This window comes from Colias eurytheme, chromosome 21, assembly GCF_061535395.1.
Source record: "Colias eurytheme isolate Ceu_HAF_F1 chromosome 21, ilColEury1 Martin Lab GWU primary, whole genome shotgun sequence".
NCBI lineage: Eukaryota > Metazoa > Arthropoda > Insecta > Lepidoptera > Pieridae > Colias > Colias eurytheme.
This window is the reverse complement of record NC_143000.1, coordinates 7,225,445-7,250,488: the sequence shown is the minus strand read 5'-3', so window position 1 is coordinate 7,250,488 and position 25,044 is coordinate 7,225,445. Positions and strand designations below refer to the sequence as shown.

Sequence of the window (25,044 nt, the reverse complement as noted above, 5' to 3'; positions counted from 1 at the left end):
ACAATTAAAAAGATATCACAAAAATACCTTAGCACGCACAATTATTAATAAATACCATTAATTAATTTACAATATATTATAATGTTTATTTTTTAGATGAGAATTGGTCATACAAGTCGACACAAGGTTCACTATTAGTTCGTAAAACACACCGCGCTTATATTACACTATGCCATTGTATAATGGAAGTCAATAAGGGATATGGTTATTTGACCTTTTTAATATTTTCCTCTATCGTGACGTCGATGATCATCACCTTTTTTAACATCAGCCTTATTTGGAACAACGGTGAATATAAATGACATATTTGGCCTTCTTCATAATGGGCAGCAGAATCTACAAGGCGGCCTATTGTAGACATTTAGGCCCGCAACACTATCGTTATTGTTGTGAAACTTTACTTTTCATAACGCTACGCTTCCTCGCACATCTCTGGTGGAAAAGCACCCTTACTTCTTTTTATTTCTTGTTACTGAAAAGTATCTTCTTTTCAGTAACAAGTACAACGTTCTATTCTTTATAAAATATTTTCATAGCATTTGAATGCCATAAAACCAAAAATATCTAATTCAAGTGTGTTCGGCTTGAACTAAAGTTTTCAGTATCTTCGTGTGTATTATTTTCTATAATTAAGCTATTGCATAGCTTCTATCGCGGGCCCGGAGCGCGGGGACCGAATCCAGAAATTGCGTAACGCAAAACCTCACGCTCCCCACTCCGACGGGCGCGGAGGTGTGGCTTGAAGGCATGCTATGCAAATAGCTTTACCGCGGCAGTCCCCGAGTGCCACACGTTTTTGTGTATATTTTATACCTACTTTAATATTTTCTCAGACGAACGGATGTTCACAAACACTTTGAAAGTAGCAATTCAAATTCAATGGGCTATCTTTCATTGGTATAGAATATACATTTTTATCGAACCTTGTCAACGAATCAATGAAGAGGTGAGTGTATAAGTTATTTTAAAATAATTTAGTATACTTCACTACATAGTATAAAACAAAGTCGCTTTCTCTGTCCCTATGTCCCTATGTATGCTTAAATCTTTAAAACTACACAACGGATTTTGATGCGGTTTTTTTAAATAGATAAAGTGATTCAAGTTTTAGTATATAATTTATTATGTTTAAGACAAAGCAGGCGAAGCCGCGGGCAGAAAGCTAGTTAAAATATAAATAACAAAACTTTCTTTAGAAAATCCCTATATGCTTACTTAATTTGAGTCCACACCGCGTTCGTACATACAATCTTGAGTTTGTTCAAAAAAAGATTTTTTTTAAATTAAACTTCTTTAGGCGCGTTGAGAGTAAATTTCAAGTTTGCGTCATGGCAACGCCGTCACGTTATGTAGTAAAGCGACGATTTTGGTATCTTTGAATCTTGCCAAAAAAGTTTCACTACTGACACGTACGCTCTTTTTTAATACATTCGTTGTTTTCATGTTTCCATTTTAGACGGTAACTCTGAAGAATCTTCTATGTCAGTTAGCGTATAAATCCATGAAGATAGGAGAAGAGATGCCAATAGACATGAATATATTCATGAAAAGCCTTCTATTGGTGAAACAAAGCTTTTCACCTTTGGGAATCTTTACCTTGTCTAGATCTATTATGATTACGGTAAATAATAAAGTGATTTTTAAGAACCAGTAAAAACTGTATTTGTATGTGTTGTGTATTTAGGTATAGGTTTTTCTAATTATATAGGTAATTCTATAACGAATGCGAACATTTCATAAATGCGTGCACCAATTTAAAAGTGCAAATTGTTATTGATAGTCCAGCCAAAGATGAAAAACAACAAATCTAGGCTATAACACAGTTGTAATTTAATTTTCTGTTGATATTTAATGATTTTAACTCTATAAATTAAGTAAGCAATAATTTCATGATTGAACAAAAAAACTGATAATATTTTCTTTACAGATTACCGGCATTGTCATCACGTATACCATAACAGTTATTCAATTCCAAAAGTAAGAATCTCTATTCAAATTGATATTTTGTTTTCATAGTTACTTATTTATAAGTTTGAACAGTATCGAATTAAAATGTTTCAGAACTATCTAGAAATTAATTACAATGTGGTCTATTCGAAGAAGGTCACAACCAATAACAGAAAATCAATTTTATAGCTTAAGAGTTGCACGTTTTTTTGCTTAATCCGATTATCTGTGTTAAAAATTCACGGCTAAACCAAAGCACGGATTGGTATGAAACTTATGAAAGAAATTGAAGAACCAGATAAAAATAGGATAATAAAAATAATCAACTCCTAGAAGGTTAAAATAGGGGATGAAAATTACCCTAACTTTGAATGCGGGTAAAACCACGGGGTACAAGCTAGTCATATCTGTAGGCTAGTATACAAATGGTTTATCATGATTAGAATTTTGCCATTTTTTCAGCACTCGTGTTAAATTAAATTTAATAAGGATCTCGTAAGCTTTTCTTTCAAGATTATCAATATACCTAGTTAAAAATCCTCGGATTTGTCACAAATCCTCGTATTCTTTTTTTTTTCACGTACGACATTTTTTTCCACGTACCACCACCCTGTGGAACAGTCTACCAAGCTCGGTATTCCCGCACATATTGTATGACATGGACTTATTTAAAAAGAGAGCCTACACCCACCTTCGAAAGTCGGTAACAGCCTTACAAAGGTAACTTTGTGAGTGCTCATGGGCGGTGGTGATCACCTCACTAGGTGACCCACCTGCTCCGTTACCGGTTACCCGCTCTATTATAAAAAAAAGAAAAAATTCTATATGGAATATCTTTTAATATAAATTAACTATTATATAATACTATTAATTCGTGGTTTGAAAACGTATCTAGTTATTGTTTGTAATTTGTGTGTTAATAAAAATGTATTTCATTGGAATCGTAGTTTTATTGCAATTTCGTTTTGGAATAGATATTACCATTAACAGACTTATGCTTAGTTTCGATAAGAGAATCGATTATAAAAATAAATAAAACTGTATTATTACGGTTGCATTGTTGAAAGTAATTTTGTTTTCAAGGTGGGTGGTGGAAGGATGTATAGCAGAATTTTATAACATATTATTTAGATTTTAAATATTTATTTCCATGTATCATGAAAATCATTTATTCGTTTTCAATATATTTTTGAAGTGAAAACTTCTTTAGCGGCGTTGGGTATAAAATCTTAAACTCGCGTCAGGACACGTGACCTGATCGAAAAAGCGTAAGACGGATGGATATCAAACATGCTCAACGTTAATAATCAAGTTTTCACTTCTGCCGGCACTCCCGGAGTGCACCCCGTCTTTTTTTAGTCATATACATTATATATATTATATAGTCATAATATCCAACACTCAGTCTAATACTATTATATTATACACTTTTTTTCCAATCTCCAACATTTTATTATGTTGGTTTAATGCTCTAAGTTTTTATACATTGAATATTATTACAAAACAAGCAATAAAAACGTCATCTTCTCATTCTTAATTATTATTAAAGTTACTTTTAAGTTAAGAATTTATTATCTGACAACTAAAAATATGTAATTCATAAAAATAATTTAATACACTATTAAACTATAAAATTTCTATATACATATAAATATTATATAGCAGTGTTTGCTTCAATTAAATTTTTGTTCTTTAAACTGTTAACGCTTGCTTTCCGGTGGCTCGTGTCTCTCGCTCTAATCGTGTCTATGATTCCCAAGAATGGCGCCTCAACGAAAAGATACAGAACCACTGCTATAATGAAAGCCATGAAGACCATGCCGAGGCTTAAATTAAACTGAAACAAAGGAATAAATTATTAGAATAAAATATACATAATCAACGGTACATTTATATCAAACGAGCATAAAGCTAGAGCTAGAGCAAGAGCATTCTTTCGTGATATTTTAGTGTAAATGAATTGTACTCATATTCAGTGTTGTTCAGTATAAGAACAATGCGTAGAATCTTTCATCAAGGATGTTATGTGTATTTTTTACGGAATCAGTGTATGAAAAACCATATGATGCTTTGATCTTAGAAGGTACATTAAATTTGCGACGGCCTGTATTTATGTTAGAGAAAATTTGTATAATTTCTCCGTATTTCAGATGAAGGGGCTCCTATTTCAGTGTAGTTTTAAAATAAAATGAATCTAACCAGACCCACTTTCTAACAAGACCAGCACGTTCTGATCCAGAATTCTCAGCAGTATATAAAATGCAGCACTTGTTAACTGACGACGCTGTTTGTAAACGGTGAAATTATACAATTTATATGCGAGCAAAATATATCTAGGTAATTATAATTTCTAATTACTACAGAATTACTCACTAAATGTATTATGTTGACTCGTATCATGATACTGGAACCAGTCATCATCCTGAATAAGGTTATGTGACAGAGGTAAGCGCAATAGGAAACTCTACATATAACCGTCCAAATACGTGCCTCCAAGAATCCGCGAATCGTTCCTGAAAACATATAAAGGATATTAAAATATTGTAACTGTAAGAAGTAGTGCACTACTATGTTAATAATTAGGTATTGTCAAAGTCTTAGAGCAAGTGTTTATTTATTTTTTCTCCAATGTGCACCCACTACTATGTGAATAATAATTGGCAATGGCAAGTTTTCCTTCATTTTAGATCTTAGTACATATTTTCTACGTACTTCAAGTAGATTCTGAGAATACTATATATATAAATGTTTAACATTTATTGGTCTATTTTTCACTGCCACAACGTGTGCAGTGAAGAAATACAAATAAATATAAGAAAACTTTAACATCTATTGATTTATGATTATAATGCCGGTCACTCACATTCCCACGATCTCCACAAGAGGAGAATGACATTTGCATAACCTAAAAACTTTAGTGCTCTATGCTAAAAACTTACCCTCAAATTTGAACACCATACCAAATATAAAAACTGCGACGCACATCCCAAACACAGGCTTTAGTAGTAAAGAGAACAAAACTCGTATGTATATAGAGAGTCGTGGACCGTCTCTGTATGCAGCCATGCCTGCTAGAGCAAGGGCAAATCCCACAGGCACAATTGCGTAGTACATGGGCAGGTACTTCTGAAAATTAATTCGTTTGAAGCTGTCTGCGCCACAGGGTAAAAATAATTTTTTGTATATTATTTACTGGCTGTCCGCCCGCGGCTTCGCCCGCTTTGTCTAAAACCTAATAAATTATATACTTCTTCTATCTATCTATCTATCTATCTTCTATCTTTGTCTAGAACCACTCTATCTATTAGAGAGGGGCCACTGAAAATCAGCGTTGCAACTATATTGCAACTTATGCTGAGTGGCTACCTGACTTGGCTCCACTTTTCGGCTTCATTTTATTTTATTTTACTCTTTCATTTATTATACTTGTATTGTTTTGTTTCATGTTGTGTTGTTTTAATTTGAACTAGCTTCCGCCCGCGACTCCGTCCGCGCGGTTGTCGGTCTTCGCGTGGATGGTTTATTTCTCCAATTTGAGTAACTCTGACAGTAACATCTTATAAATATCTATTGGACTCAAATACGGCTAGGCCTATAATAATACCCAACGTGTGTTCGCTGTTCTACAGAACAACGTCTATGGATAAAACTGAAAAATTAAGATTATTTTTTTTCTTCGTATTTTTTCAGGATAAAAAGTATCCTATTTTACGCCCAGGATAATAAGGTATAATTATACCAAGTTTCATCGAAATCGAACCGTTAGTTTTCACGTGATGTCTTCACATACAGACAGACAGACAGACAGACAAAATTTTTTTTAATTACATATTTGGGTTTGGTTTCGATCCAGTAACACTATTGCTATTTATTTTTTCAATATTTTCAATGTACAGAATTGACCCTTCTACAGATTTATTATATGTATAGATAAGTATTGTATTCTGTGTCAATTGTGTTTGTTATTAATTATTATTGTGGAGTCAAATAAATGATCTTTCTTTCTATTTAAAAAACCGCATCAAAATACGTTGCGTAGTTTTAAAGATTTAAGCATACACAGGGATATTGATTATAGATACGGAGAACTCGACTTTGTTTTATACTACACTAGCATTGCCCTGCGGTTTCACCCGCATAGATAGCGATATCGTTACAGTGAAAAGTCTACTATAGGTCGGACTATAGGTTTAATTTTTAATCACATGAAAATCACCTTTACCCCGTCCCGCACTACGGCCTTTTTTTTTTGTTTTATAATATTAGTATAGATAATAATTTGTTTGTAACCGAATCCTTTAAACTCGATTTCGACTCAGTTTAAACAGACAAATAGAATCCAAGTATTGTACACTTATCAAGGATCGGTGACAATACAATAATTTCATGAGTTTAATTGTGTTTTTAAGCTATGTTTATTATTATTATTTCGGCTTAATGATGAATTGTTGTACAAGTTTTACTTCGCTTATTGAAATCTTTTTGGTTAGTTACTTACCCTATACTTTTCAATATCGAAGTTGTTATTTTTCATGTTGTAGATAATTAATCCGAGTGCAAGGCCAATGACAAAGCAAGCCATGTTCGTGTGTGTGGGTGTATACACGTTCACAAATGTTGGGTCAGTGACAAACATGTTTCTCATCATTCTGAAATCAATTAAAAATATTTATTGGAAAAATAATAAAAAACTTTGATATAAAAAATAACATAAATGTAGATTATACATACTTATATTTACACATAAATTTACTTTATTTATTAAAAAGGAAAACGGAACCATCTTATATTCAATTTAGATATTTTATATTTATTTATTATGCAAGAAGTAGGTAGGTTTTGTATTAAAACTAGGTGTTCAAATCATACTAATCAAAAGTTTCACTTAGTTTACTTTTTAAATTGATAACTTACTCCAATGTTACAACTAACGATCCATTCAGATCTTGGAAGTACGTATGGAAAGCTGGTGCAACAACGCCAATCACCAACAAGACGACCAGAAAAATCCTTCTTATACATCCTTTAAATAACACACAGAGGATCAAACCAACTATGTGCAATTGAAAATCTGCTGCCACATACCTGAAAAATATTGTTGGTTTTTAACAAGATTTTATTAGAATCATCTGTAGACTGTATAGTCCGGGATACATCGCCCATTTTTGCAAGTGATTACTATCAAGCTAATTTTTCGTGAGTAGCTTTATTTTGATGAGATGCCCAATAATTTCATGTACAAAACTCTCGATTGTGGTAGCTACCAGAGGAAACAAGGATAAAATATTTTGATTTGATGGTTCTCAAATATTAATTACTAACTGAATGTTTTTTTTTGTTCAATATCAAGATAATTATCTAAATTATTCGAAAAAATATTTGTCCTACAAAATCTATGGTTTGATCAAAGAGTCCCCCTTTCCAATGTGTATCGATAACGAAGTCATCATAAATGATTACTAACCAGCTGATTTTTTTATTTTCACTTATTTAATACTTATATAATTCAACAAACATATTGTCCTACAAATTGCGTAGTAAATATTTGAGAACCGTCAAATCAAAAATTTTTATCCTTGTTACCTCTGTAAGCTACCACAATCGAGAGTTTCGTACATGAAATTATTGGTCATCTCATCAAAATAAAGCTACTCACGAAAAATTAGCTTGATAGTCATCACTTGCAAAAATGGGCGATGTATCCCGGACTAGTATACTTGTATGTAAATGTGATAAACCTATATTTATATCTCTTAAACTAATACTATAAGAACTAAAGTGAGCTGTGTATGTTACTTGATTTCAATGAACTTTACGATAGTTTAGTCGCAGAACCAACCCGCTTTTTAGGAAATTTTTACGTGTACTGCTTGTTGAAGTTGTTGAGCGACAAAAATAGATAACTAATAATTACTATGAAGGTAAGAAAGATATTTTAAATACAAAAACATACAAACCATGCGTGAAGCATGCACTTGCTATTTTTATAATAATTTCTTATGTAAAAGAGGTGGATCCACCATGATTGGCGGCAGTCAGTCACTGCATCATTTACTATTGGCTGAAATAAAACAAAGTCCCTACATATTAGTCAATTATGCAGTGGTTGCTCAGTGGTGAGTACCCTTTGAGTAGACGAGGGTTCGAGACCGGGCGGGCGTGCAGAAAATATATGTATATATATAATACTTTTACACTTGGCCAGCGTGGTGGATTACGGCCTGAGCCCATATGAGAGGCCCGTATCCCAGCAATGGGAACTTAATGGGCTGATGATGATGATGATGATTAGTCAATAACAAGTTATAACCACAAGTTTCTGAGAGTTCTGATCACAATATACGAAAGTTTCACATTACCTTCCAAAAGGGTCCCGATCCAGCATATCTGAGCCATGTAGATGTAATGGCTAAGACAATTGCATATGGTGGCGTCAATCTACAAAATAAATAAATTATAATAAACACAAAAAATAATAATAAAAAGACGTGTGGCACTCGGGGACTGCCGCGGTAAAGCTATTGCATGCTATGCCTTCAAGCCACACCTCCGCGCCCGTCGGAGTGGGGAGCGTGAGGTTTTTCGTTACTAAATTTCTGGATTCGGTCCCCGCGCTCAAGGCCCGCGATAGAAGCTATGCAATAGCTTAAAACACAGTTCGTTTTCCGGGAATAAATATGGGTTTTCATGCTGAGGATATAAAGCAAATTTCTTCTAAAACCTAATTTGCCAGTTTCTATTAGTATTTATTTTAAAAATACTTACCTCAGCCATCGTATACCGATTCGCTTTGGTATTTCAAGCCAGTCCAATGTTTTGGTCTCCGCCGCGATTTGCAGATTGTATGACAGTAATAATCCCGAAATTAAGAAAAATATTTGAACAATTATTGTGCCGTTGTATCCAAATTGATATCCCACATAGTCAAATGTCTGTAAACATGGAGATTAGTTTTAAGTGATTGGTTGGATAATTCAATTAAATAAACGAAAGTGTGTTTGTTTGTCTTTCTTTCACGTAGCAACGGAATTATTTTAAACGACTTCTTATTGGAAGAACACAGGGTGTTATCGGTTTTTAAACATATACATAAACAAAAAAAACCGCTACATAGTTTAACGAACCTTTCGTCGTTTAGGAGAATTTCAGTAAAAAAAAATGTTATCTTTCTTCCAAATAAACTCCTCACCACTTTATTACTTACCGATTCCAGAAAGTGCGTATTCTGACAAAGTAGTACCATCGGTAGTATTGAATGAAGAATAATAACCAAACATATCGTAAGCGCTCTGTGAAATAAACATAATAGATGAAGAGCCCACGACGGCCAGACCTTCGTTATTTTATATACTTAAGTTGAAAGTTTAAAATAGTACCTAAGTTTCGTTATAGAATAAAAGCTAAACTTTATACATGATACTTTGGGACGTATAAAAAGATGTTACCTCAAGAGCCGGACAGTTTTCATGCTTTTTACATCTTGCCAGACACATTGAAGAAATAACTGACATATCATCAAATATACATTATTACTTAAAAGTGTAACAAATATGAAATAACCTACTAAAAATATTAGTTTACTGTAATTACTAAAAAATAATGGTATAATCATCATCATCATCATCATCATCAATCATCATCAATACATATAATAAAATTCTAGAAAAGTGGTGTCTGTACAATGAAAATATGTAAAAAAAATAGCAGGGGTTATTACTAAATCGATCCCAAACCCAAAACTGTCGTTAAAATTTTTTTTGTCTGTTTGTCTGTTTGTCTGTATGTTTGAACACGCTAATCTCAGAAACGGCTTATCCGATTTAAATGCGGTTTTCACTAATATATGTGGTAATCTTCATTTAACATTTAGTGTTTATTTCATGTCAATCGGTTTATAAATAAAAAAGTTATGACCATTTAACTAAGTATTCACGGCGAACATTTGCTACTATTATACAGTGTACGATAAAACGTAAGTTATCTGTTATACGCTACAGTTATTTCTATAAAATGTCCAGGTGATCATATCGAAAGTCCCAAAGAAAATGATTAAAGTGAACGACCTATCAGTAACAATAAGCCAAATTTTTAAAAATCGGTTCTTCCATTTATTTGATATACGGTAAAAAAGTTGTAGGTAATAAAAAAATGAATTTTGACCCAAGTGACATATGAAATGAAAGGGCATGACGTGTAAAGTATAATTGGACATCTTACATATTTAATCAAAATCGGTTCATCCATTTATTAGATTACAGCACAGATTACAGCGGTAAAAGTGGGAATGAACAATAATCGAATGTGGTCAAATAATATCTCAAGCGGCATATCAAAATATGAAAGAGCAACGTGTGAATTACAAATAGCAATGTTTTATCGAAATCGGTTCATCCGTTTATTACACTTTAGGGGTGACAGTGGTTAGATAAATAAACCAAATGGAGCATCAAACGACAGGATAATATTATGTCGTGTACATAATATAGGTACAATTAGATAATATGGTTTACATCAAAATCGGTTCTGCCATTTACTAGGGATGGAAAGGTTGAAAGTCTGTGAAAGAAGAGGGGGATATGGGAGCGAGAGGATAGCCACACCCTGGAAATTTTGAATTCTACTCAAAGCCACATAGGTCTGGTGCGGCGCTTGGCAATTTTTTTCTTAAATATACCACTTCTTTTGCCACTGTGGTCCATTACAATTTGTGCACGGTTACGGCCCAACTTAAAAGATGTCAAAGAGCAACAAACTTATAGATATCAATATGATGTAGGAATGTATTAAGGAGGTAAAGGTAGTTCTCGCTCACTTGAAAATATTACATGAAAATAAGAAACCGAAGTTTAAAAATTAAAAAAACCCAACGCAATTTGAAGGAAAAGGAATAAATAATTTTACAAACTTCCCGACGATCTTTAAAATTATGATAACACGACTCAACAAAAAAATTTTCGTTCTTTGTCCTAAAGTTTATACTATTATTTTCCAGTTAGTTATGCACAAAAACGAAAAGAAAATACCTTTTTTTCGGTATAAAGTTTGCTTTTGTGATAGTTATAATAATAATACTAATTTTTCAATTTTTTCATAAATTTTAATTGATTTTAATATTTTTAAAAAGACCGTGCGGTGAGAGTGGGATATTAACGTTTACACTGTGCCGCTAGATGGCACCCGAGTGATAAACAACCATCAGGTATTATTTACAAGCCCAGAATAACTTAAAATGTCGTCACGAAAGTGCAAATACGATGCTGATGCATTTTGTTTTATATGTGGTCAATTTATTAAAGTTCGAGACGTGAAATATGAACTAAAGACATCTCACGTTCTCTGTGAAGCCTATGAAGCATATTTTGACTGTCCTGTACGGAATCAAGATAAGCCATGGGCTCCACATGTTGCTTGTAGATATTGTAAAAGGTGTTTGGAAGGAAAGGCAAATTCCAATTACAAATTTTAAGGCCATGGGCTGCAGGATGTCATTAAAAGTACATATGCTGCATGCTCATTTGGATAAATTTAAAAACAATATGGGAGCCTATTCCGAAGAGCAAAGAGAACGTTTCCATCAGGACATCATGAATTTTGTACAACGCTATCAAGGCCAATACAATGAAAACATGATGGGCGACTATATTTGGGGTTTATAGAGAGAAAGTAGCTATGAACATAAAAGAAAAAGTAAAAGTGTGCACTTTTAAGTTATTTTCCACTTCTCTGTAAGCTAATTTGATAGTAAAACTTAATAAAAATAATAAACATTTTTATTTCAATAGTTTTATTTTCAATAAAAAATTAAAATCCGAGATTTTTAAAAAATTCCTTCAATCAGTCTTCTAAGCACAAAAGCAAAGTTTTTCATGCCATATATTTTTTTCCGTCTAATTACGACCTAAACTACGAAATTTAATGCTTTGCAATTGTCGCTGCGTACACTGTCACTTATTCACTATACTTGGATTCACTAATAAAACACCACTGCTGTTATAAGGCCTTTAATTAATCAAAACACAGTATACATATGATATTACAAAAACAAAACACTAGCCAGTTATAAGTTCGAACAATTCTAACGTGACGCCATCTAGTTTGCGATAAGGAACTAAACGTAACTAAACGACGGTATTGAACATCCCGCCCACCAAAAGCACCTAGTGCTTTTCTAAACAAAAAGAAACATAAAGAACAATTCAGTTCAAGAGTACATTTAACCTAATAAACACAAAGTAATTCTTATAACATCTCAACGTAAACAATAGAAACTCTTATTACATACATCTAAACTCAACGTAAACAAAATAAACTTGAGAGTGAACTAAAACAATATTGACTTCTAAACAACAACATTTTGCAATGTAAAAAATAGGAACAAAAAAATACTGCTAGATTAACTTCTACACAATAACTAATGAGCTAGGCCTTTGGTAAAATGCATAACTTATTACAAGGACGTTTACAAAGACCGTTCTTAGTTTTAATTGTCACAACTCGGGTAAGGTCGTCCTTACCCGGATGTTTTTCAACGATTTTCCCTAATAACCATTTAGCTGGAGGAACATTGTGGTCCCTTATAATAACAATATCGTTAACGTCAGGTTCTGTCTTTTTTGAAAACCATTTGTACCTATTATTTAACGTCACTAAATACTCTTTTGACCAAGTCTTCCAAAAATTATTAACCATCCGTTGAGTAAGTTTCCACCTTTGAAGACCTGTGAGAGAGGTCTTTGAATAATCGCTTTCAGGAATTAAAACTAATGGTTCACCGACTAAGAAGTGCCCAGGTGTGAGGGGCATCTCGTCACCTGGATTATCACTAATTGCAGAAATTGGACGGGAGTTTAAGCACGCTTCAACTTGGGTCAACACAGTTGTAAGTTCCTCGAAGGTAAGTATTGCGTCTCCTACTATTCTTTTCAGGTGTGTTTTCGCTGAACGAACACCAGCTTCCCACAGCCCTCCAAAGTTAGGCGCGTGTGGGGGTATAAAATGCCAAGTGGTTCCGTCCTGGGTAAGTAAATTAGCAATTTCGTCGGCCAACTCTGATTTCGCTTGACATAACATTTTACGCAGCTCTTTATCCGCACCAACGAAATTAGTCCCATTGTCGCTGTACAGATCGCGGCAGTGCCCTCTTCGAGACACAAAGCGTTTGAATGCAGCTATGAATCCAGAACTGGTAAGGTCTGACACAGCCTCTAAGTGGATCGCCTTAGTTGCCATACACACAAATAGGCAAATATAGCCTTTATAGGATTTCGATCCTCTACCAGGCGAAAACCTAATATCTATGTACCCGGTAAAATCAACACCTGATGACCTAAATGGTTTATCCGGAGTCAATCTAACCTTAGGTAACTGGCCCATTAATTGGTGGTTATCCTGGCGAGAATAACGTAGGCAAGTCATGCATTCTCTGTAGTACTTCTTCACCTTTTCTCTAATTCGTAGGATCCAAAATTTACTTCTAAGGAAGTTTATCATAAGCTGTGGCCCCCCGTGAAGTGTTCTGTGGTGCGCATCCAATATTAATAACCTAGTGAGATGAGACTCACTGGGCATTATTAGAGGATGTTTCTTATTAAACTGCACAGAAGACAGTTGTATTCGACCGCCCACCCTTAGCAACCCTTTTTCATCAAGAAAGGGTGCAAGAGTGTGCAGTGGACTTCCTTTAGTAACACTTCCGGTTCGAGACATTAACTTATTAATCTCATCTTCAAAATATAGTCTTTGGGTAGCCTTTACAATTATATCTAATGTAGTGTCCATTTCATTGGTCGTAATTCTTTTATTAATATCTCTTAATTCTTTAGGTTCTCTTAGTTTTAGGAATTTTCTACAATAAGATAAAACTCGTAACATTCTAGTTAGATTTGAAAACCGTTCCCATATAAATTCTTCAGCAGATCGCGTCGTATTGGTAAGTACCTTTAACGGTCGTACTTCAACATCAGTGTCAACATCTAAATGTGTACTATAAACATGGTTTTCGTGTAGGCTCTTAGGACCATGCCACCAAAGATCATAATGAATTAGTTCTCGAGAGGATATACCTCTAGAGGCACAATCGGCTGGATTTTGGTCAGTGGCAACATGGTTCCATTGATCACTATCTAGAACAGTCAAAATCTCGGAGACCCTGTTGCTTACAAACGTCGTCCAACGGCTGGGTTCTCCACGGAGCCATGCAAGCACTATGGTCGAGTCGGACCAGGCAAACAACTTATCTTTAGGTACCTGCAGTACTTGTGCAACCTCAGAAATTAATTTGGCAGCCAACAACGCCGCGCATAGTTCCATTCTCGGGATGGATATCTCCTTCTGAATTGGGGCGACTTTAGTTTTGGATGTGACTACATTTACGTGAGTATTACCTTCGGTGTCCATGGTTTTCAGGTAGACGACAGCAGCATAAGCTACCTGAGAAGCGTCAGCAAATACGTGAAGCTCAACTGGATCATCATTCGTTGTAGAAAGCCACCTAGGAACAGCTATACCTCGAATACCATCTAACTCTTTTCTAAAATGTAGCCATTGATTTAATAATTCTGACGAAAGATTTTCATCCCAATTCAATCCAGATTTCCACAGTGTTTGCATAAAGATCTTCGCCGTAATAAGGACAGGAGCAACCCAACCCAGAGGGTCGTAAAGGCGCGCAATATCAGATAACACTTTCCGTTTGGTTACAGGCTCATCTAACTCCGGTAAATTGTAAGTATACTCAAATTTATCTATGTTTTTATTCCAGGAAATACCCAACACCTTAATTGTATCATTGATCTTAAAAATAAATGTATCCTTTGAAGATTGATTATCATTTTCGATATGATTCAGTAATTTTGGACAATTACTGCACCACTTTTGGAGCTTAAATCCACCTTTAGACATTAATTGATTCATCTCTTTATAAATATCTATAGCTTTATCTTCTGAATTACAACCGGTCAACAAATCGTCCATATAAAAATCTTCAAGTGTAAGTTTTGCGGCAAGTGGATATCTCAACTCTTCATCTCGAGCCAATTGTTGCAGTGATTTAACCGCCAGATACGGTGCACAAGCAGTACCGAAGGTAAGTCGCGATAGCTTAAAATGTTGTATGGGTTGTGATGGATCAGATCGCCATAAAATTCTTTGGAAATCGGAATCATCTTCATGTACCACTATCTGTCTATACATCTGTACGATGTCTGCCACAATGCAATAAATATGCGTTCGCCACCTCATTATAATGTGGCGCAAATCTTGTTGAATTTTAGGTCCAACGAGTAACGTGTCATTCAATGATACGTTATTATTCCCCTTGCACGACGCATCAAAAACAACACGAAGTTTGGTGGTTTCCTTGTCTTCCCTTATCACGGCGTGATGAGGTAGGTAAAAGGAAAATGGATACTCAATATCCGCCTTACTTAAAATCGGTTCCATGTGTTTTTGATTCTGGTAGTCGACTATAACTTTCTCATATTCAGCGTGCAAGTCAGAATTCTTTTTAAACTTTCTTTCTAATACCTTAAATCTCTTCAAAGCAACTTCCTTGGAATTCCCGTACACACACTTTGGATCTGGCTCCTTAAATGGCAATCTCACTACGTAACGACCTTCTTCATTTCTTGTGGTAGTACTCTCATAAATTTCTTCACATCTGATTTCTTCCTTCGTAAGTTTCTTTCCTATTAAATCTGGTTCTCTTTCAATTTCCCAAAACTGTGTCAAAATCTTATCTTCTCTTACCTGTAAATGTAAATTTACTACTCTAGGATTTGATTCTTCATTTTCGCCTACTCTTCCCGACAAGATCCAGCCAAGATGAGTATTCTGTGCAATAGGACCGTCATGTATGGGATGTTTCAAGAAACCACTCAACATTATCTGACTGAAAATATCTACTCCTAAAATAATATCTATCTTACCAGGTGAACCATATTTGGGATCTGCTAACGGTAGACTACTGAGCTCTGGCCAATCAAAAATGGAAACCTTACTCGACGGAAGAAACGATGTTAAAGATGGCAACACATATGCATTTACTGAAACAGAAAATTCATGATTATGTAGTGATTCTAACTCAAATGAAACAATGTGCTTAGATCTAAGTTTACCATCACCTACTCCAGTTATTAAACCATTTATTGGTGTACGCTTAAGACATAAAGATTGTACAGTACTTTCGGTAATAAAAGAGGCCTCAGAGCCTTGATCGATTAATATTCGCGCAGTTTGGACGCAGCCATTTGGGGATTTAATTCTAGCTAATGCTGTAGCTAATAGCACTTTGACCGGATGTGTATCTTTCGCAAAATGAGCTACTACTTTCTTATCATACTGGCGATTCTCATCTAAACTCGTCGGTTGGTGGGTAGTACTCGTACTTGGTTCCCCAGACACAGGGGAGAATTTCTTTCTATATGCAGCAGGGTGTGGTGTCGTCTGCCACAACGCCGGCAACACGTCGACTGGTGACAGCTCCTCACGTTGTGGTTGGATGAGAAACAATTGAAGCAAAGTCTCTTGGCTTGAATAAACTCATATCTCTCTTCGGGAGACTTGCCTCCAAATTGTTTACATTGGTATAATAAATGAGCATCTGAACAGCATACGCAGACTTTACTATTTTCTTTGTAAGTATCCTTTTTATTATCTTGTATAATATGAAACGCCTTTTGTCTTGTTTGCTTTGGACTTATACTATTCTTCATGTTTTGTTTAGATTCACCTACTAGCATCTCTAATGTTCTAAATCTACTTTCCAGGAAGGTTACGAGCTCACTCCATTTTGGGATGCTGTCGGTTTGAGATCGGCCAGCTTCGGTCTCCCACTGGCGGCGGGACTCTAAATCTAATTTTGAGACTATTAAAAAATTAATGATCGCATCCCACGAAGACACCTCAATATCTAAATTCTTTAGAGCCTTCAAACATGCCTCCGTGGTATCGATAAGATGTTTGATTGCTGTAGCCGACTCGCTAGACATAGGCTTTTGACCGAACAAACGTTTTAGAATTTCGTTGACATTGAATCTTTTGTTATTATACCTGCGCTTCAATCTGTCCCACGCCTCTTCATAATTTGTATCAGTAGTCGATAAGCTCCTTAATAAATTCTCAGGTTCGCCTTTTAAACTACATTTCAGGTAATGCAACTTCTGAACCTGGCTTAATGATGGATTTCTATCTATCAAAGAGATAAACATGTCGTGGAAGCTCTGCCATTCTTCATAATTACCCGAAAATGTAGGTAACTGTATTTGTGGGAGCTTCACTTCACTACCTGCACAGGTGACGTTCGATGGACTGACTTTAGAAGAACCCGCTGAGCTGGAACCAAGATCAACCTTCATTTTTGATTTGTAACTAATATAAATTTCTTCTAGGTTTTCATAGATCTCTTCGATAAAATAGGGTGTTTTTTCACGTTCCCTTTTTGATGCAACTGATACAATATTCAAATGGTTCTCGATAAATTTCTTCCAACTTGCCTCCAAACATTCTAATTTTATTTCTATGTAAACGTTTGTCAGTCTTTCTTTTGGGGTCTTTTTATAATTTGAATAACTTTTATTTATTTGCTCATGTATCTCTACTTGCTGAGCAACGAATGGATCCATTTCTTCTATCTTTAATTTTATTCAAAATTTTTCTAAGTCCAAAGTGTATACAAATTTTTATGAAATTTTTCTAAGTCCCATATGCATACAAATTTTTATCAAATTTTTCTAAGTCCAAGATTTAATCAAATTTTTCTAAGTTAATATTTAAGCAAATTTTTCTAAGTCCAAGTTATCACAACACTGAATTTTTACAAGTCTTTATTGTCCACTTAGTTCACTTTACTCACGGTTTTTTACAAGTCCTTTATTCCTTTATTCCCGGGTTTCGGCACCAGATGTCGCTGCGTACACTGTCACTAATTCACTATACTTGGATTCACTAATAAAACACCACTGCTGTTGTAAGGCATTTTAATTAATCAAAACACAGTATACATATGATATTACAAAAACAAAACACTAGCCAGTTATAAGTTCGAACAATTCTAACGTGACGCCATCTAGTTTGCGATAAGGAACTAAACGTAACTAAACGACGGTATTGAACAGCAATCAAAGTCAAATTTCATGGTGACCCGTTGTAATATGATAATGATGGTATGGCATCCACGACGACTTTGTTTTTTTTTATTTTTATAAATATTATATGGTATATTTTATTTTTAAAGATCTTCGGGAAGTTTGTGAAATTATTTATTCCTTTTTCTATGCACTTTTCTTCTTTGCGTTGGTTTTTTTTATTTAATTTTTATTGCACAGTCTAAACGGTTTAGTTACTACAGGCGCGAGACAGGAAAGATGAGCGCTGACACTAACGTCAAAACGCAAAGGAATAGAAGGAATCCGCTACGATACTAATTGCCATAAGCGTATGATGTGTTTTGCACAATTTTATTAAATTGCGACTGGATGCAAATTTTGTTCGTGATCGTCGTCGTCGTTGGTAGGGTGAACAAATCTTTAGCAAAACATCATCAGTACGCTTATGTCAATTAGTATCGATAGCGGATTCTATTTCTTTACGTTTTGACGTTTGTCTCGGCACTCATTTGCCGCCAATTTTGCTGCACAATATATTGTCAAAAACATCCATACAAGGATGGAAGGAAAATAAATTTGCTCCTTTCCCTCCTGGTGCCTAAAGAATAATATGACATAATTAAAATAAATTTTACGTAGAAAATTAATAAGGCATTTTTTTTTAGCTCAGTTTAGTAATAAATTTTAATAAAAGTTTTTTTAATTATTTATTTAACGTACGTGTTTATTCAATAAAAGTTAAGTAGTAACTACTATGCAGTCACTATTCCACGCGGACGAAGTCGCGGGCACAGCTAGTATAAGTAATAAAGTTATTACTTATCTTTTAAGGGGACTCATGTTGATGGAATGCCACTCTTGGGTTATAATTAAATACCTTCATATATTTATTTCATGTCATGTGTGTGTCAAAGAAATAGCTTTTTTTACAATGAACAAGGCCACAAACGAGCCACGCGAGTCAGCCAACAAAGAATATAATAAAATAATAATAGTTTAATAAAACTAAAAAAACACGCTTTTTATAGAAAACCGAACTAAAAAATAGAAAACTTTATCAAATTAGTGTATTGTCATCGGTCCTCAATAAATCTACAAAGTTTGAACGAAATCTGGCCGTTTAAAGTGGGTCAAAATCGCGCCCAAAGAAGTCGGTTACAAACAAACAAACATACAGGTGAAGCTAATATAAAGCGTGTAAAAAGATCGTGTGTACCGAGCTCACGTGTCAGAAATGAAACTTCTTTGGCAAGATTCAAAGATACCTAATCGTTGCCTAACTCCATGACGTGATGGTATTGCCAAGACGCGACCTTAAATTTTACTCTCAATGCGCTTAAAGAAGTACCTATCTATCACTTCAAAAATTAACAAATAAATCACAAAACTTAGAGTAAGTCCACACGGCGCGTCGCGTCAGCGTTGCGTCGTCGCAACGCAAATATTTGACGCATAGCCGGCCACACGGGCGCTGCGCCATCGCAGCGTTACTACTACTACAACTGAGCGCTGACACCCCCTCCCGCTTCGTCTCGGGGGCTGCTGTCCGTCACGTGTGCGTTGCGCGCCGCAGCGCGCCGTGTGAACACCTTGGTTATTTGTATGTAAAACGACGCAGCGACAGCGCTACGACGACGCAACGCTGACGCGACGCGCCGTGTGGACTTACTCTTAGTCGCAAACGAAATCATACACTCAACATCCTTTTTTGAAGTCGGTTTAACAACGTAATAAAAACTTACTTCAGTCCATCCAGGCTTCTCAGTCGGTTCTGCCGAGGATCAGATCTGTCACGGATGTTAACAAGTTTTAACCAATTTTTTTGTATTGAAAAATTAATAAGATATTTATTCGCTGAAAAAAAAAATGTTTTGAAATAGTATTCTTGAAACACAGTTAATGAAAATTCGAAATGTATGCATGGAATGATATTATATTGATTGAGATAAAATATTGAAAATGTAAAATACGAGAAAGTAAACAAGGTACAACAGATAAGTAAACCATTCTTTTCTCCAAAAACAAACAATTATTTAATAAATGCGATAACAAATAATTTAATGTCAGGTAGGTGAGGTCAATAAAAGTAAAATTCAAAGCTCTGTACGTAGCGAATGATCCCTTTATAAATGTCTCTTTAACCGACTTCAAAAAAAAGGAGGAGGTTATCAATTCGGCCGGTATGTTTTTTTTTTAATTGTATGTACACCGATTACTCCGTGGTTTCTGAACCGATTTACGTGATTCTTTTTTTGTTCGATGCGGGATGGTGACGAATTGGTCCCATAAAAATATTATTCGGATAGGCCCAGTAGTTTTTATTTTATGAGCATTTTTGTCTGTATTTGTAAATGTTGCAAGTGCAAGTTTGAAGTCGGTTGTTTTTAACGCAGTTATTGACTTGTTTTATCTATCTTAATAAGCTTTCCGCCCGCAGCTTCGCCCGCTTTGTCTAAAACTTAATAAAATAAATACTAAAATCTTCCTCTTGAATCACTTTATCTATAAAAAAAACCGCATCAAAATCCGTTGCGAAGATTTAAGCATACATAGGGACAGAGAAAGCGACTTTGTTTTATACTATGTAGTGAAGTAGAAAACTACACTATTATGGAAGATATATGACATTTATGTATATGATCAATAACATGTTTTAATTTGAACTCGGATCAGCTAGTATAGTTGCGCTAATTCAATCATCTTTAAAATAATTAATTACCTTGCTTTTTTATACACCTCACATATATAAAATCGTAGAAACTTGCTACAATGTTGATGATTATAATCATTGAAATCAGAAGTACAACTGTAATATCTGCACCGTCTACATTTATTTCTTCATTGGACTTTGTGCATTTAATGTTATCTAATACTTTGGTTTTTAGTTTGTATTCATTCCATAATGACTGGTTGAGGCATCCCTCAAGGCTCTCCTTTGTGCTCACTGCTTTATCTTTTATATAACTTCGACATGACTGCGTTAAACATATTCCGTAATATGGTTTTGTATGGTTGAAATGGCGATCACTGTTTTCTGAGTACTCCTGAAATACATTATATAAGAATATTAATAATGTATAAGAATATAAGAATATTAATTATAAAACGCAAGTAAGACTAATTTCGCTTGTTGGTGAGTAATCGAAATAAATATTCACGTCGTGGTTTCATTGAAATACTAGCGGTCCGCCCCGGCTTCGCCCGTGGTACATGTTTACATTTTCTCTACATAAGAACCATCCTCGTACTTCAAGGAATATAATAAAAAAAGAATTATCGAAATCGGTTCAGCCGTTCTCGAGTTATGCGCTTACCAACACATTTTGCGATTCATCTTATATATAAAATTCTCGTGTCACAATGTTAGTCTGCATACTCCTCCGAAACGGGTGGACCGATTCTCATGAAATTTTCTGTGCATATCGGGTAAGTCTGAGAATCGGCCAACATCTATTTTTCATATGTACCACGGGCGAAGCCGGGGCGGACCGCTAGTTTTTATATATAAGAAGATTAATTTTGGTTCTTCGTATTTTTTTTTTATATTAACATGAGTAAAGTTAATAACTTCGTTTAAAGGAAGATTCTCTAGTACTACATAACAATTTTAAAAATACTATCACCGATAGTATTACCCATATTATTCCAGTGTAAAAGCTTGCGATTTTTATTCGGATATACCGACGCCCGAATAAATCTATAATATTAATCAAATCAGAAATAAATCATTATTCATCTGTTTTGAATATTTCGTGTACATATTTTGCATTGATTTCGATATTTGAATACAATAATTGGAAAACGTTGTATCATTAAGAGCTAGCTTCCCGATGAAAAAAAAAACCATATGTATTTGTAGATAAACCTGTTTGAAATAAGATGAACCTATTTGTAAAATTTTAAGAATTAATAGATGAAAACTATCTATACATATAATAAATCTGTAGAAGGGTCAATTCTGTACATTGAAAATATTGAAAAAATAAATAGCAGGGGGTGTTACTGGATCGATACCAAACCCAAATATGTGATTAAAAAAATTTTTGTCTGTCTTGTCTGTATGTGAAGACATCACGTGAAAACTAACGGTTCGATTTCGATGAAACTTGGTATAATTATACCTTATTATCCTGGGCGTAAAATAAGATACTTTTTATACTGGAAAAATACGTAGAAAAAAAATAATCTTAATTTTTCAGTTTTATCCATAAACGTTGTTCTGTAGAACCGCGAACACACGTTGGGTATTATTATAGGCCTAGCCGTATTTGGGTCCAATAGATATTTATAAGATGTTATTGTCTGAGTTACTCGAATGGAGAAATGAACCATCCACGCGAAGTCCCACATCCGCGCGGACGGAGTCGCGGGCGGAAGCTAGTATTTAATATACAGACAGACGAATACTCTAAATCAATGTTTATTTCCATGGTGGAAAATGTTTATTTTTTACAAAAACGAACTTGTCGGTGACGGTTCAATACATTATTGACATAATATTATGGGTAGTTAAAGATTATTTAAGATTATTACGATTATTTTTCCGACCCAAATATCGACCAATAGAATTGCACCATTCGACGTCACGTGGTACAACCTACATGGTATTATACTGATAATTTTTTGATAAATTTCTCTGGTCGTTGACGTCAAACTGACAGGTTGAATTCAATTGTGAAATTATTGGCCGACGTTTGGGACGGAAAAATAATCCCCCGAATACCACACGAGCTTCAAAATTATCTGGCATTTCCCTCAAGGTTCCCTGCAAACAAATAAAGTCGTCAAGTTTTTCAGGAAAAATCACTCGCGCTTCGCGCTCGTGATTTTTTAACCTTGACTAAAAACTTGACTCCTTCATTTGTTTGCAACGAACCTATCGGAAAATACCCGATAATTTTGAAGCTCTTGTGGTATTATAAGCGATTATTAAGTATTTAAGATTAGTAAGTATTTTTTTACTTATTTTGTATCTGTCTTCGTTTACTTGGTTCTTAGACAAAATTCTCACCTGAATCATTGTCAAAAGGTCACTTGGTGCATCAGACACTAGAGCAAATTCCACAGCACAATAAACCCCATCAGGTTCATTTAAACATTTATCATAATTATCTAGTTGAAATTGTGGTGGCATACGGTTGTATTCCGTTACTGAAAGAAAGATTTTCTCGTATTAGACGTACAATAATTATGTACCGTTTGGGATTTTCTTGAAGCTTTTGACGAAGCGTCAAATTTTCTCTATTGCGAGAACGCTCAATTTTGGTAGCGAGCATAGCTGAGATTGATGTTGATGTGATGTTAAACATTTATTATTGACTGTCTCCTATATTATTTAATGTTTAAATTATCGGTAATAATTTAAGAGTGAAGCTAAAGCTTTTTAAATTAAATAGGTGTATATCTACATTTTTATTTTTGTGATATAGGTATTATATTATTTCGACCGCCTCCTTGAAAAAACGTGAACGTAGAGCCGAGGGGATCTGGTTCGATTCCCGGTGGCGGAAAAAAGTGTACTTAATACAAAAAAAGGACGGGTTGCACTCCGGGAGTGCCGGCAGAAGTGAAAACTTGATTATTAACGTTGAGCATGTTTGATATCCATCCGTCTTACGCTTTTTCGATCAGGTCACGTGTCCTGACGCGAGTTTAAGATTTTATACCCATTACAGAAAAAGTGCTCAACGCCGCTAAAGAAATTTCCACTTCAAAAAGTTAGGTTTTTAATAGTTTTCAAATCTCATAAACTTTTTTTATCCTGTAAAATTTTACAAGTATTTCCTATATACTTACTAACTCTTTTTCTATTTATTGATATAAATATAGATATCTACAAAGAATAACCGAGTAAATTATGAATTTATTACGATCACGACACGACGACGCGGTTGGCGCAGTGGTAAAGTAACTGCCTACTGAGCCGACGGTCCCGGGTTCGATCCCCGGTCAGGGCAAATATTTGTGTGATGAACTCAATTATTTGTTCTTGGGTCTGGGTGTTATTATCTATATATGTATTTATTAAATATTATATTTATCGTCGCCTAGTACCCACAACACAAGCCTTAATTGAGCTTACTGTGGGACTAGGTCGATTTGTGTAATAATGTCCTATAATATTTATTTATTTATTTATTTATTTACTTGATTACTTGATTACTATCCTTGAATCTTACAAATGTAATTGGAAAATAATTTGTACTCTACTCTCAATTACGATGATTAGAAAAAAAAGTCATTGAATTGACAATAATAATTCAGTGAAATCTGCATATAACTCGTTTTATAAAACATCGCTTTTAGAATTCACTGCATGATAGAGTAAACCTGCCTGATGCAGTCAGTTTTAACTTAAATAAAAATAAGAAGTAATAATCCAAATTCATACTGAAGAAATAAATTGCTAGTAACAAGTAAACCCTGATTATTATATTTTATTATATGTATTCATACATGCTATAAGTTTTTGTTTTTATATTGTTTGTTTTTCTTTTTTAGATTTTAAAATCCAATACTCACGATTTAACCTATAGATAACAGCATAGCTGATATGAAAAATACCAATTAATATAATCACTATCTTCATGGCACTAAATTACATTTACTAAAGCCTTAAAAATACTACAATTTACAACTTGTATCCGCCTGCAAGGTCTGCTATCAACTAAAAGTGGATTTCTCGTTATATTACGAGACATAAGTTCATTGCCAATGACTTAAAGTTTTTATATGTATATTTTTTGTAGATATAAAAAGCTTTACATAACATCATATTTCGGATATTTTTTTTTTCAATGCCGAATGTACGTGTGAGGACATTCGAAGAATCCTAAGGTAGGTTCTAGAAAAGTGGTGTCTGTACAATGAAAATATGTAAAAAATAATTAGCAGGGGTTATTACTAAATCGATCCCAAACCCAAAACTGTCGTTAAAATTTTTTTGTCTGTTTGTCTGTATGTTTGAACACGCTAATCTCAGAAACGGCTTATC

The 25,044-nt window shown here is 34.4% G+C and overlaps 1 protein-coding gene across 1 annotated transcript; it reads right to left on the bottom strand.

Annotated features, from left to right (window-relative positions):
- Positions 1-3,601: 3,601 nt before the first annotated feature.
- Positions 3,602-24,642, bottom strand: LOC149899256 (nose resistant to fluoxetine protein 6-like). The gene is made up of 13 exons (XM_090114314.1): positions 24,573-24,642; positions 23,062-23,201; positions 20,770-21,094; positions 19,793-19,904; positions 9,152-9,236; positions 8,713-8,879; positions 8,307-8,385; positions 7,905-8,008; positions 6,862-7,032; positions 6,446-6,596; positions 4,887-5,073; positions 4,321-4,460; positions 3,602-3,784 (listed from the first exon to the last, which is right to left on the bottom strand). The coding sequence occupies exons 1-13, from the start codon at positions 24,637-24,639 to the stop codon at positions 3,602-3,604; spliced, it is 1,911 nt and encodes a 636-aa protein (XP_089970440.1). The 5' UTR covers positions 24,640-24,642.
- Positions 24,643-25,044: the final 402 nt, after the last annotated feature.

What these genes read in the sequence shown, in the direction of transcription:
- LOC149899256 (XM_090114314.1), bottom strand. Translation starts at nt 24,639, where the DNA reads ATGAAGATAGTGATTATATTAATTGGTATTTTTCATATCAGCTATGCT. An exon ending in AGAAGCCTGGATGGACTGAA is followed by an intron (nt 9,237 to 19,792) that starts GTAAGTTTTTAT and finishes TTTATTTCACAG; the next exon opens with AGCGCTTACGATATGTTTGG. An exon ending in TCGATATTGAAAAGTATAGG is followed by an intron (nt 5,074 to 6,445) that starts GTAAGTAACTAA and finishes ATTAATTTTCAG; the next exon opens with AAGTACCTGCCCATGTACTA.